At 41.1% G+C, this 11,833-nt stretch overlaps 1 protein-coding gene across 1 annotated transcript in view; it reads right to left on the reverse strand.

Annotated features, from left to right (window-relative positions):
- The window catches only part of LOC105535457 (aldehyde oxidase 1), a 97,914-nt gene that overhangs the window by 40,512 nt on the left and 45,569 nt on the right, over positions 1-11,833 (reverse strand). The window contains exons 16-19 of the mRNA XM_011974561.1: positions 11,404-11,573; positions 10,977-11,103; positions 8,231-8,353; positions 4,791-4,887 (exon numbers count right to left, since the gene is read on the reverse strand). Of these exons, the coding sequence (XP_011829951.1) occupies positions 4,791-4,887; positions 8,231-8,353; positions 10,977-11,103; positions 11,404-11,573 (517 nt within the window). The remainder of the gene's footprint in view (positions 1-4,790; positions 4,888-8,230; positions 8,354-10,976; positions 11,104-11,403; positions 11,574-11,833) is intronic.

The following is an 11,833-nucleotide window of genomic DNA, read 5'->3' on the forward strand; positions in this document are numbered from 1 at the left end:
GATCCTTGAGGAATCGCCATACTGTTTTCCATAATGGTTGAACTAGTTTACAGTCCCACCAACAGTGTAAAAGTGTTCCTATTTCTCCACATCCAATGGGAGGTAAAATTTCTACACTTCAACTTGTAAAATGTTGAAACCAGACTGTGGTATTTCATATATGTAAATATTTTTTATGTATATAAATTTTATTATATATATGCATGTGTATATGTGTGTGTAAACTATCTAGAGCTACCACTAAAAAAAAACTGTACAAGGAGATATACTAAAAAATACTATAGATTAATCAAAATGAAATTCTAAGCAACTATTCAGGCAACCCACAGGAAGGTGGGGAAAAGAATAAAAAGCAGAGGGAACAAACAGAATACAATTATTACTGGCTATCATGTTAATGGAAGGCAGAACTTTTAAAAATTAAAAATTTACTCAGTAATAGTGATTTGCAAATTGTTTGAGGATTCCCAATGAAATGTTTTAAATTGTAATCTGGACTTCCTATCTTATCAAAAATCTGAGTTTAAAAAAGAGCGCAGAAAAATGAATAGATTCTGCTTCACTTATAAAATATAAACATTAAAATTTCACAAGTTCAGATCTTCACTTCAATTTAAGCTTTTATCAAATTGTCTAAAGACCCATGTCATTGTCACTAGGCTCAAATTCAAGCTTGCAGTATTATTGATTCTGCCTATCCACTCAGAATTTATTTTGTTAGGTATTCAGTTTATTTAAAATATACAGAGCTAAAAAAATTAGACAGAGCTGTACTTGTTTAAATCTGTAAAGCAGGCAAAGTTTTAGAAACCTGTTATATTTTCCTGCCTACCCCGACAGGCCCCACCATGGTGCCCTCTCTTCACCTTAGGGTATTGCTCTCAACTCTCTAGGTTGGAAACCAATTTGATCAACTAGTCCCTGAGATAAAATGTTATCCCAGTATGGGTTTAGGAGTGATTCCTCCAGGCATATTTACATTTTAATAAGAGGCCCTTAAAGTCCCAAATTTACTAAGATGTGAATGTATCTATTTGTACCATGCCCAGCGGAGCAGGCTGTGGGGAAAATTGTCTCAGGTTCAGGTCTCCCTGGGTCTCTTGCAAATCCTTCTATACAGATTGTCCTCTGTGCTCTTCAGTATAAAGCACATCCCAGTTAACAGAATTTTAATGAGATAAATAAGAAGCAGGATAATGTAGAGGAAAGAATACTAACTTTGGAATTGGGAGAACTCTTAGATTTGATCCTGGTCAATCAGGTAGCCTCTCTAGCCTCAGCTGGCTCATTTGAAAACGGTAATCTTTAGCATCCTCCAGTCCTATGATACTGGGATTAGATAGAGCTGAAATATATCTTTGCAGCAGATAAGTGCAAACAATAATAGTACTCCCTCCAAGAACACATTCTAAGACCTGATGTAATGCTCCATTTATTTTATCTTTTAAATATTTTTTTTTCTTGGAACACCTATGTTCTTTCTTTTTTTCCTTCAACTTTTAAGTTCTGGGGTACATGTTCAGGATGTGCAGGTTTGCTTCATAGGTAAACGTGTGCCACGATGGTTTACTGCACAGATGAATGCATCACTTAGGTATTAAACCTAGCATCCACTAACTATTCTTCCTGATGCTCTCCCTCCCCTTACCCCCACTCCTACAGACCCTAGTGTGGGACACTTATTTTCTTAGAAGATAGATAAAGTGTTGCTATAATTAATTCTAATTACCTCTCATTGAAATAAGTAATCAGAAACTCATAATCCAAATGACGATAGCAGACAAAGGAAAAACTAGATTCAAATTAGTGAGTCAAAAGGATAAAAACTGGTTTTCTTTTGCCTTCCCTCGTCTTTCCCTTCCCTTGTCTTTCCTTTTCTTTCTCCTTCCCTCCTTCCCTCCTTCCCTCACTCTCTCTCTCTTTCTATCTTTTTTTTTTCTTTGACAGTCTCACTCTGTCTCTAGGCTGGAGTGTAGTGGCGTGATCTCATCTCACTGTAATCTCCGCCTCCAGGGTTCAAGCCATTCTGGTCCCTCAGCCTTCCTAGTAGCTGGGATTACAGGTGTTTGCCACCACACCTGGCTAATTTTTGTATTTTTATTGGAGACAGGGTTTTGCCATATTGCCAGGCTGGTCTCAAACTCCTGGCCTCAAGCAATCTGCTTGCTTCAGCCTCACAAAGTGTTGGGATTACAGGCGTGAGCCACCACACCCGGCTTCCTTTTTCTTTTTCTTTCTTTCAGACCTCACATGTTCTGCCTTGGCCTCCCAAAGTTCTGGGATTATAGGCGTGAGCCACTGCACCTGGCATTTATACTGAAAAGTAGTACAAACATCCTTTTTAATATTCCTGTATTATTTTTATACTTATCAATGGGGTATGCAACAATAACAAAAATTAAAGAGGCAGACTAAATCAATCACCTAATTGAATTAGATAATTAAAGAAGATGTCAAGGAAAAATACAATAGAATTCTTGCACAAATACTCATTATGTCAAAAAACAAACATGAGACAAGGAACCCCCCTAAATATTGATATTTCTGACATGCTCATGCCAGGAACCCTCCATGATAGAAATGTACCCTCCTTTTCTCTTCATTCCCATAAATCAAACTTACCTTTCCAGTGTTTTCCACATTTTACTAGCCCTAAGAATTACCTGGAAAACTTGTTAAGACTGATTCTGGGGCTGTTTTGGATCCTCTACAATTCTAAAAAAGGACACAGGAATCTCCAGGTCTCATAAATATCCTCAGTGATTTCTACAAGGAGAAAATCTTGGAAACACTGGGTTTGATAAATGAACACCTGCCAACGTATCTCACTAATAGACAATCTCTTTAGGAGAACAAAATCATCTGAATCTAATAATCATTGCTCACAATTATTGATTTGTTACTATATGCCAAGAACACGTGATTATCTCTTACAATCTTTATAATTCATGTTTGAAATTGTTTTTACTTTATCCACATAATATTAAAACAGGGAGACTGAGCCCTGAGAAGTACCCTACCAGGTCACACAGCTAATAAGACACAATGCCAAGGAAAACTGGTAGGTGACAGTTCTAGGTATCTTCCCTACAGCTTCCAGGTGACATTTCCAGTCAGCCCCGAACACGCTTCAAGTTTAACACATCCATAGAGTTGAGACATGATGGGTTTGGGGCTCAAGAAGCTGGGCTGACTGGTGACATATTACACAGCTCTGGCTGTGCACTCAGGATGGGATGTGTCTTAGGACTCTTCCTATTTTTGTGATCAAGGTTGGAGAGAAAAATTAAGAAGATGGGAGTTGTGTTTGTTTGTTTGAGATGGAGTCTCCTGTCACCCAGGCTAGAGTACAGTGGTGCAATCTCGGCTCACTGCAACCTCCGCCTCCAGGGTTCAAGCAATTCTTGGGCCTCAGCTTCCTGAGTAGCTGCGATTACAGGCACCCACCACCACACCCAGAATTTTTGTATTTTTAGTAGAGAGGGGTTTTCGCCATTTTGGCCAGGCTGGTCTCGAATTCCTGGCCTCAAGTGATCCACTCACCTTGGCCTTCCAAAGTGCTGGGATTATAGGCGTGAGTCACTGTGACTAGCCCAGAAGATGGGAGTTTTTAACATGCACTAGAGGCCAATGTCCTGGAAATTCGCTTAAAGACAGACAATGCAAGGTGATTTCTCTGCTCTGAGATGTGACACAGACTGCCCATAACCATCCAGTAGCATGTCTGCGTGAATGAGAGATCTTGTGAGGCAGGCATTAGGACAGCTTTCACAGCAGCAATGACAGCAGAATGTGGTGGGGAAAGCATGGGTTATTTAAGACTTATGATGAACCTCTTTTTTCTGCTATAAAGGACATTATTGAGACAACTGGTGAAATTTCAATAAGGTGTGTAGATTAATAGTATATGTGTTAATATTCTGATTTTGATAACTATGTTTATGTTAGACAACATCCTGTTTTTAGGAAACAAACGTTGAGTATTTAGGGGTAAAGAGACATACATCATGTTTACAATTTACTCTCAAATGGCTCAGAAGTGTGTGTGTGTGTGTCTGTGTGTATCATTGGGGAATCTGAGTGAAAAATATTTGGGAGTTTCTTTAATGTTTCTGCAACTTTTATGTAAGTTTTAAAATATTTCAAAACCAAAAGTTAAGGAATTGTACTGGAAAGTTATAATTAACTATTTTCTAAGAGGCAAATTTAATATTAATTACATACAGACATGCAGGAAAGAAGTCTGGAAGAAAGAAAGGAGAAAGGGAAGGGGAGAGGAAGGGAAGAAAAAGCAGAGAAGGAAGAAAGGAAGAGAGGGAGAATCAATGAGAGAAAGGATGAAGAACAAACATGGACTTTGGAAATCCTAATAAAGCCTATCAATTCAATGGCCGACTCTGTCATTTAGTAGCTGTTGTGTGACCTTAGTCACACTCCATAATTACTCTGAGCCTCCATTTGCCAGCCTATAAGATTGACATAATAATACTGTCTTGCAGGGTGGTTGTGAACAGGAAAGGAAACGACATCTGTAACAACTGGAGCCTTGATGAGGGAAGGGGGATCGGGCACAGGGGCAGGGTCTTGCCTCCTGTTTTGCCTCCCCATTGGCTCTTCGCCTACCCCAGAGACAGAGGGAAACGCATTTGTGAATGAGGTGCCTGTTCCACCTGATCCTGAGGAGCAAAACCCTCCTAGGCTACCAGATGATTTCCAGAAGGCAAAGGAAGCATTAAACTGACATGCTTAGAAGGCTTCCAGGGTCGCTTACCCTTATATTACTTTTTTACCTTCGAGAATTTGATCAACCACTTTAAATGCTTCATCAACATTTCCATATTCCAGTTTCCTTTCTGGCTCGAAGAAGGAGTTGTGTTGTATAGCTTCCTAGAGAGAAAACAGAAGAGTGAGGCAGCTTGGGCAAGACCTAGGGCGGCAGGCACACCCCACTGCACATCCTCTGAGCAGAGGCTGTTTCTCCCTTCACCTTGTGGTCCCGTGCACTTTCACCATGACCCTGGTGAGCCAAGCTAAGAATCCAACTGCAGAGAGATTCCTCAGTGAGGAAATGTAAATGTGCCCACTGAGTCCGAAGAAATAATATGCACAGAAAAAAACTGGCATCTAAGTGATCCCAGAATGAAACTAGTATTTTCCAGGCAGATTATTGTCTTCACATCACAAGCCATTTCATGTAGCCAAGGCTATATAGCATAGGGCTTCAGAGCCTAGGCTCTGGACCCAGACAGCATTGCACACATTTTTCCCATTTACCAGCTTTGACTGTGGGCCTGTCACTTCACCTCTCTTATCATCATCTGTAAAATGGAAGTAACAGGTGTGCATATAGCTCCAATAGGATCGTGGTTGGTGAAGATAAAATGAAATAAAACATGTGAAGAGCTTATATGGCATATAGTAAGCACTCAACAATTGCTAGTTGTAGAGACTCTAGTGATTGGGATCATAGTGGCTCTGCCTGCCAGCCCCACATTCCTTCTTTGTGGGGATGAGCATTTCATTTGCACGGGGCAGTAGAGCACCTGGGACCTCTAGCTCTGAAGTAAGATTTCAGACAAGCCCTGTCTGGGTGCTGGGTGTACAAATCCATTTATACACTGGCTTCTATTGGCTCTCCCTCGGTGCCCAGCAAAGGGGTACAGTGGTACACATAACCAGAGATGTAGTTACAGTAACATAGGTTGGTTTTTAGCTATCCCTGAGAATTTATCTTGCAGTAATCCATGTGTGGCAAATGTGGTGTGCCAGCTCCTGCTGGCATTATCCACTGTGGGTTATTGTCCATCCATGAAATTCCACTCTGTTGGAAGCTGGGGATTCTCTTATCTCTGTTTCTTTTTGGCCACCAGTAGGTGTCTAGACAACACCCCTTAGAGGGATATGCTATTGTGATTCTGCCATTTTCCCCATTCAAACACTAGGTTGGTTTGTTTATAGCACCGGTGGGGCCCAGCTTGTTTGACAGAGTGTTTGTTGATTGCTTTTGTTACTGACTGGCTATGTAACCTTGGGTAACCCTGTTTTTTAGTTTCCCCATCAGAATGGGGATGAAAATAGTTTTTACCTCATAGAATTTTTGTGAGCATTTAGTAAGTTAATGTGTGAAACTGACCTAGAATCATGTCAACCACGTAGTGAGCTCTGTATAGGTCCTGGCTATGATCATGTTGTTGTTGATGTTTATTATTCATGACAGATGCTGGTAGGAAACACATTTTTTTCCATTATGGTCATCATCCTTACCCCTCGATTCAAGAGTTTTGATCATTTCCCCATTCAATCTACTAAAAATTCGAAAAGCATGAGCCAGATTAAACCTTTGTGATAGTGACAGAGATAAATTTGGTTTTGTTATTTTTTGATTGATAACACACTTCCTATTGGAATCAGTTCATGTGCTTTTCTTATTAATCCAAGATTAAAGAGATTCCAGGTTGAAAAAAAGCTAGGTTTTATAAATCCTATTTTTAAAAGCTTAATCTTTTTCAACTTTACTGGCTGGTTGCTCTTTGAGTAACTTTGAGCCAATTTTCTGAATTTTTCTTAGTCAGGAAAGTGATAAAAGAACTGTAACGAATAGGGAGAAGGGCATATTTCCCTCCTCTAAACTTTGATTAAACTCACTCTGATCCAGTTGATGAAACTTTGAGAGCTTAATCTCTGAACACAATGTGAGGCAACTCTTTTCCACAAAGCCAAAGCTTGAATCTGATGCTGGGATTCTCTGGCAGACAATCACGAGTCTACTGGTTGAAGTGATGAGGGCGGGGGGAGTGGCATCTATTATATTTGCTTATAGGGGCTTTTATTTGGCTGGAAGGTAGGGGGAGTGAAGAGTAGATATTTAGCCCCTGATATTGGGCAAAGATTTATACACAAAACATTGATGAAGTACTATGTAAATAATTTCTAATAAGTAATTCTAACTCTCCAGCAAAACTTCGGGGGATGGAATATAGGAAGCAAGAGCAGCAGGCAACACGTAAATGAAAAGGGCCTGAGAAGGGAACAGAGTGTTTGAATTTGAAACTGGCCAGGAAAATTTGGGAGGCCTAATCACACTTCGACTCCAATTAAACTTCTACATTTTTGTCTTTTTGACATGATTTTATTTTTATTTGAAAATGTAAGAAAAATTCCCAGAGACAAACTCCATGTTCCTAAGCATCAAGCAGCATGGCAGAAAACTCCCCAACACCCAGTTCTCCTGGAGACACTCATCGGCCCAGGTCGCTTCCTCAATTCTGCCTCAGGCCATGCTGGTCACCCAGAGAACAACGTGTTCATTGTGCTGTGAAGCTAATACTGTGTCCCAGAGCACATGCAGCTTGTATGGACTGAGTCTCATCTACTTACACTGCCTTCCCAGTGTTCATTCTTTCATCATTCAGGAAATTATAAGAACCAATGGAATGCACACAGAACATCCTATCATTTCATGGAGATGAGTCTTATAGCCTTTATAAATTTTCAACTCCTCTCTCAACATCACAAGAGAAAATGCAATTCTCCAGTTTGTTTAAGTTGCCAAAATACCTGTAGGCATCATATGATTTATCTCTTGAAAAATCTAAAAATCGTGTCTCTGACACTCACTTCATGGAACATCCTGTTGGTCCTCACTGTGTGCCTGGGTGAAGGTGGGTACAAAGTCACAGAGTGGATCCACTTTCCTGGACATCACTGGTTCCCATCCAGCATCCCCTCCCCTTCCCCTTTCCCAACAGGGCTCAGATTCGTTTCAGCTTCCTACACTCCCCTATGTAGCCCACTTACTTCAGAGAAATCTGGCCCCAACTCCGACCCCTAGAAGTAACCAACAGCTCCTCCATTCCCCTGCCAGTCATTAATTCAGAGATGGATATGTCACCTAAATGGCTTAAAGAGGCTGGATCTCAGGATTTGTGCTTGGAATGCTGGGGCAGTAGGGTTCCTCTTACTCCTCGAACATGAACGAGGAAGTCCAGGTTGTCCTGGCGGCCATCTGTGTGACCACAGGAATCGAGCTTCTATCGTGGGCAGCAGAGAGGAGCAACAGAAAAAAGCCGTGTCCTTGGGGAAATTGTTAATACTGGGACTGTTTAGAGGTTAACAAAGTCCCTGTATTTTGGAGGCCACTTTGAGCCACATTTTTCTGTTACAGTAGCCAAAAGCATTTTAACCGATACTTGTTCTGGCTCCCAACTGGCACCACCATGGAACTCATTACCTCGATTGTTAGGATCAGTGGCTCCAAATCTTGATAGACAATCTTCACTTGCTTAGCAGCTCGCTTTGCCTGAACCTCAGAATCAGCAAGCACGGCACAGACAAGCTGACCCACACAGAACACCTACGACACAGAAAGACCTTTGTTGTCAAGGAGGGCAGGCATCAGGTCCTCTCTTTTATTTATTTTCTTCCTCCCTCCTAGTACTAGATCACATGAGGGTTAGGGCTAGATGTGACCCCTCCACATCTGTCCATGACTGTAACCACAGCTGGCCTCCTGACCCCAGGCACTGGGGGAAGTTTAGATCCTTGTGCTGTATCAGAGGAGCAGGAGTCATGCTGTCTCGAGGACAGGAGGCTCAGGCTCCCGGCCAAGCCTATGAGGCTGTGTGAAGGCCAGCCTGTCCCATGGCTTGATGTGTGGCTGTCACACGACAATCAGAGCTGTTCTGAGAGATGCAACCTCTGCCTTTATGGACAGGGAGACCAGGAAGTCACAGCTCATCTCAACCAGAGAGAAAAAGGGGGTGACCTGGGAAGGGGAGTCCCCTGTGATAACAGAAGCCTGCTGGTGAGCACATCTCTCCTCACAAACTGTCTTTTCATGAAAAGGCATCCTAGCCAAGATGCAACCAAGCAGACAGCATCCCCTTCCTGGGGATTATTCACCTGCAGGTGGGGTAGCTGGACTCAGGAGTTCACGCAAGGACCAGAGCAGAAATTTAGATGGGGAAAAGAAAACTTAAGCCTTGAGAAAGGTAAAATCAGTCTGGACTGGAAGAAGTCACCATGACTACTGAGTTCTCTCTCCTACCTTATGCTGTGATTCACAATTTCAATGTAATCACTCATTTTAAAAATCGACTTTAAACTACTGTGTCTTTTCCACAATGAACATAAAGTAGTTTTGTCATCAGAAAAAAAAGGTATTGAAAACATTAAATGTAGCATGAACACACAAAAAAGTGTGTTCATTGGAGGGGGGCAGTGAAGGAGAGAAAAATGAAACAAGAATGGCAACATGTTGATAACTGTTGAAGCTGGTTGATGGATCTATGGGGTTCATTGTACAGTACTTTCCCATTTTTGTGTATGCTTACAATTTCTACAATGAAAAGATATTTAAAAGCCATTAAGTGCCATAAATGAATGTTTTAAAAAGCATTACACCAACAAAGGCAATCATTCACAATGGCATTCCAAAGTCTCCTAATTTGGCTTCTGTGACCTGGCACATAGATGTGGCCCCTGAGATGCTTATAATCTTCATAAGCACATCTCAGAGAGCAGATACTATCATGCAGCCAAGATCAGTTTCACTTGTTTAGTAAACATTTATGCAAAGGCCTTAAATTCTCACCATCTCTGCCAGTGCTACACAGCCCTGCTTTGGGGGAGTTTCAACCTTGAGTTCAAACTCTCAGTCATCAAGCTTTCATTTCTACAGACAATATCTTCCAGGGAATATCTTCCAGGGAGAGCCAGAGGAAGGGACTGTTTCAAATTATGAAGCCCTTTTGGGTAAACACTGAACTGAGCAGTCTGAGTTATGCAGAAAACTTGCTGACTGCTGTCCTTGCTGTAGCCAAAGTTTTAATCATTTGTAATTTTCACAAGGCAACAATGTTATCACTATACCTCCACTCATTCACCCTGCAATGTATGAAGCAGTGTGTGGAATACACAGATGAATCAGACATGGGTCCTCACTCAAGGAATTTATACTAGATAGAGGAAATACAAAAGACATCAAAATAAACAAGCTTAACACAAGGTAGAAAGTATATTAAAGGTCACTTCATTTTCTCCTCTAGACTTTAAGCTCCATGAGAGTAGAGATCATACATATCTGGTTCAACTATGGTGACCAGACATCATAGATGCTCACTTTTAAAAAGCCCATTTAGGCCCAGTGTGGTGGCTCATGCCTGTAAACCCAGCACTTTGGGAGGCCGAGGCAGGCAGATCACCTGAGGTACGGAGTTCGAGACCAGCCTGGCCAACATGGCAAAAACCCTCTCTACTAAAAATACAAAAATTAGCTGGGCATGGTGGTGCATGCCTGTAATCCCAGCTACTCAGGAAGCTGAGGCAGGAGAATTGCTTGAACCCGGGAGGTGGATGTTGCAGCGAACCGAGATCATGCCACTACACTCCAGCCTGGGTGACAAAGAGAAACTCCATTTAAAAAAAATAAAAATAAAATAAAATAAAAAATAAAAAGCCCATTTAACACACGGAAATATGAATGAATCAGAATAAATTGAGAGAGAGAGAGATTAAGACAGAGAGAGAGATTGAGAGAGAGAGAGAACAAACACTAATTCTGGATTGAAGAATGAGAAAAAAGGCTTCATGGTGTAGATATCACTTGAACTTGTAGTTGAACTTTGACCACGCTGAGACTGGGACAATAATAAGGAGTTCTCAGGAAAGGGATTTCCATATAAAAGTTATCATTAATCCATCTTCATTTATCCATTTATACCATTAGCAGCAGGCCATCTCACTATTAGAAAATGTAAAATACCAAATAATCTTTTACATAACTAGTTAATGTCTTCACTTACATGGAAAATGAATATATTTGAATTCATTCAATATTAGAATATACCTTTATAATAAGCATTCTAAGAATACTGGAGTCTTTCATGGTGTGCCAAATTAGATGATATCGTTAAGAAAATATGAAGCACCATTAACTGAGAAAGTTATTTTTCAAATAGAAAGCAAAAATGCAGTACCTTATCTGTCGCCAGAAATTCCTCAGCTTCGGTGAAAAAGCAGAAGGAGTTGACGTCACTAAGATGTTCTGCTGTTATGACGTCCACCACACCGGGCATGCTGAGAGCTTCTGACAGATCAATAGACCTAAGTGATATACACAGCAGAGCTCCTGAGAGTGGCCATAGAGGCTGAGAACATGGTTAATTGGAGAATAAGATATGAGAGAGGTAAGAACTGTCTAACAGTCTCTGCCAGACAATTGAGAAAAAATTCTTGGGACAATGAAGTTGTAGTAAATCCTACATTTCGATCCCATTTCACCTCTGGTCTGCATTGGATATCACCAACAAATAGCCTATTTCTTCACACCATTACTTTTCACTAATGTGACTTAGATGAAAAGACAATCATTTACGCCCATTGGGTAAGAACTTTATCACTTACATAATCTTAGCATGAGCTCTTGAACTAGTCACAAAAGTCAAGAAAAGTTCCTGGTCCACCGGAGGCATGTCATCACAGTAGATGGCCTCCCCCGTGGCATGCTTCACACCAGACAGATGCATGATGGGGTGGCCAATTGGGTCTTCAGGATGCTGCTTTGGGCCCATATGCTGTTTAATAAATAGCCAAAATATACTTTTACATTTCTATAGAGAAAGTAGGAATTATTATTATGCACATCTCCCATAGGAAGGTAGCTATATAATTTACACTCAAACCAGAATACTATTGCGTATGAAAAATCACTATTGGGCTGGGCACAGTGGCTCTTGCCTATAATCCCAGCACTTTGGGAGGCTAAGGTGGGCAGATCACTTGAGGTCAGGAGTTCGAGACAAGCCTGGCCAACATGGTGAAACCCCATCTCTAC

Source organism: Mandrillus leucophaeus, unplaced genomic scaffold (assembly GCF_000951045.1).
Source record: "Mandrillus leucophaeus isolate KB7577 unplaced genomic scaffold, Mleu.le_1.0 Scaffold146, whole genome shotgun sequence".
NCBI classification, from domain to species: domain Eukaryota; kingdom Metazoa; phylum Chordata; class Mammalia; order Primates; family Cercopithecidae; genus Mandrillus; species Mandrillus leucophaeus.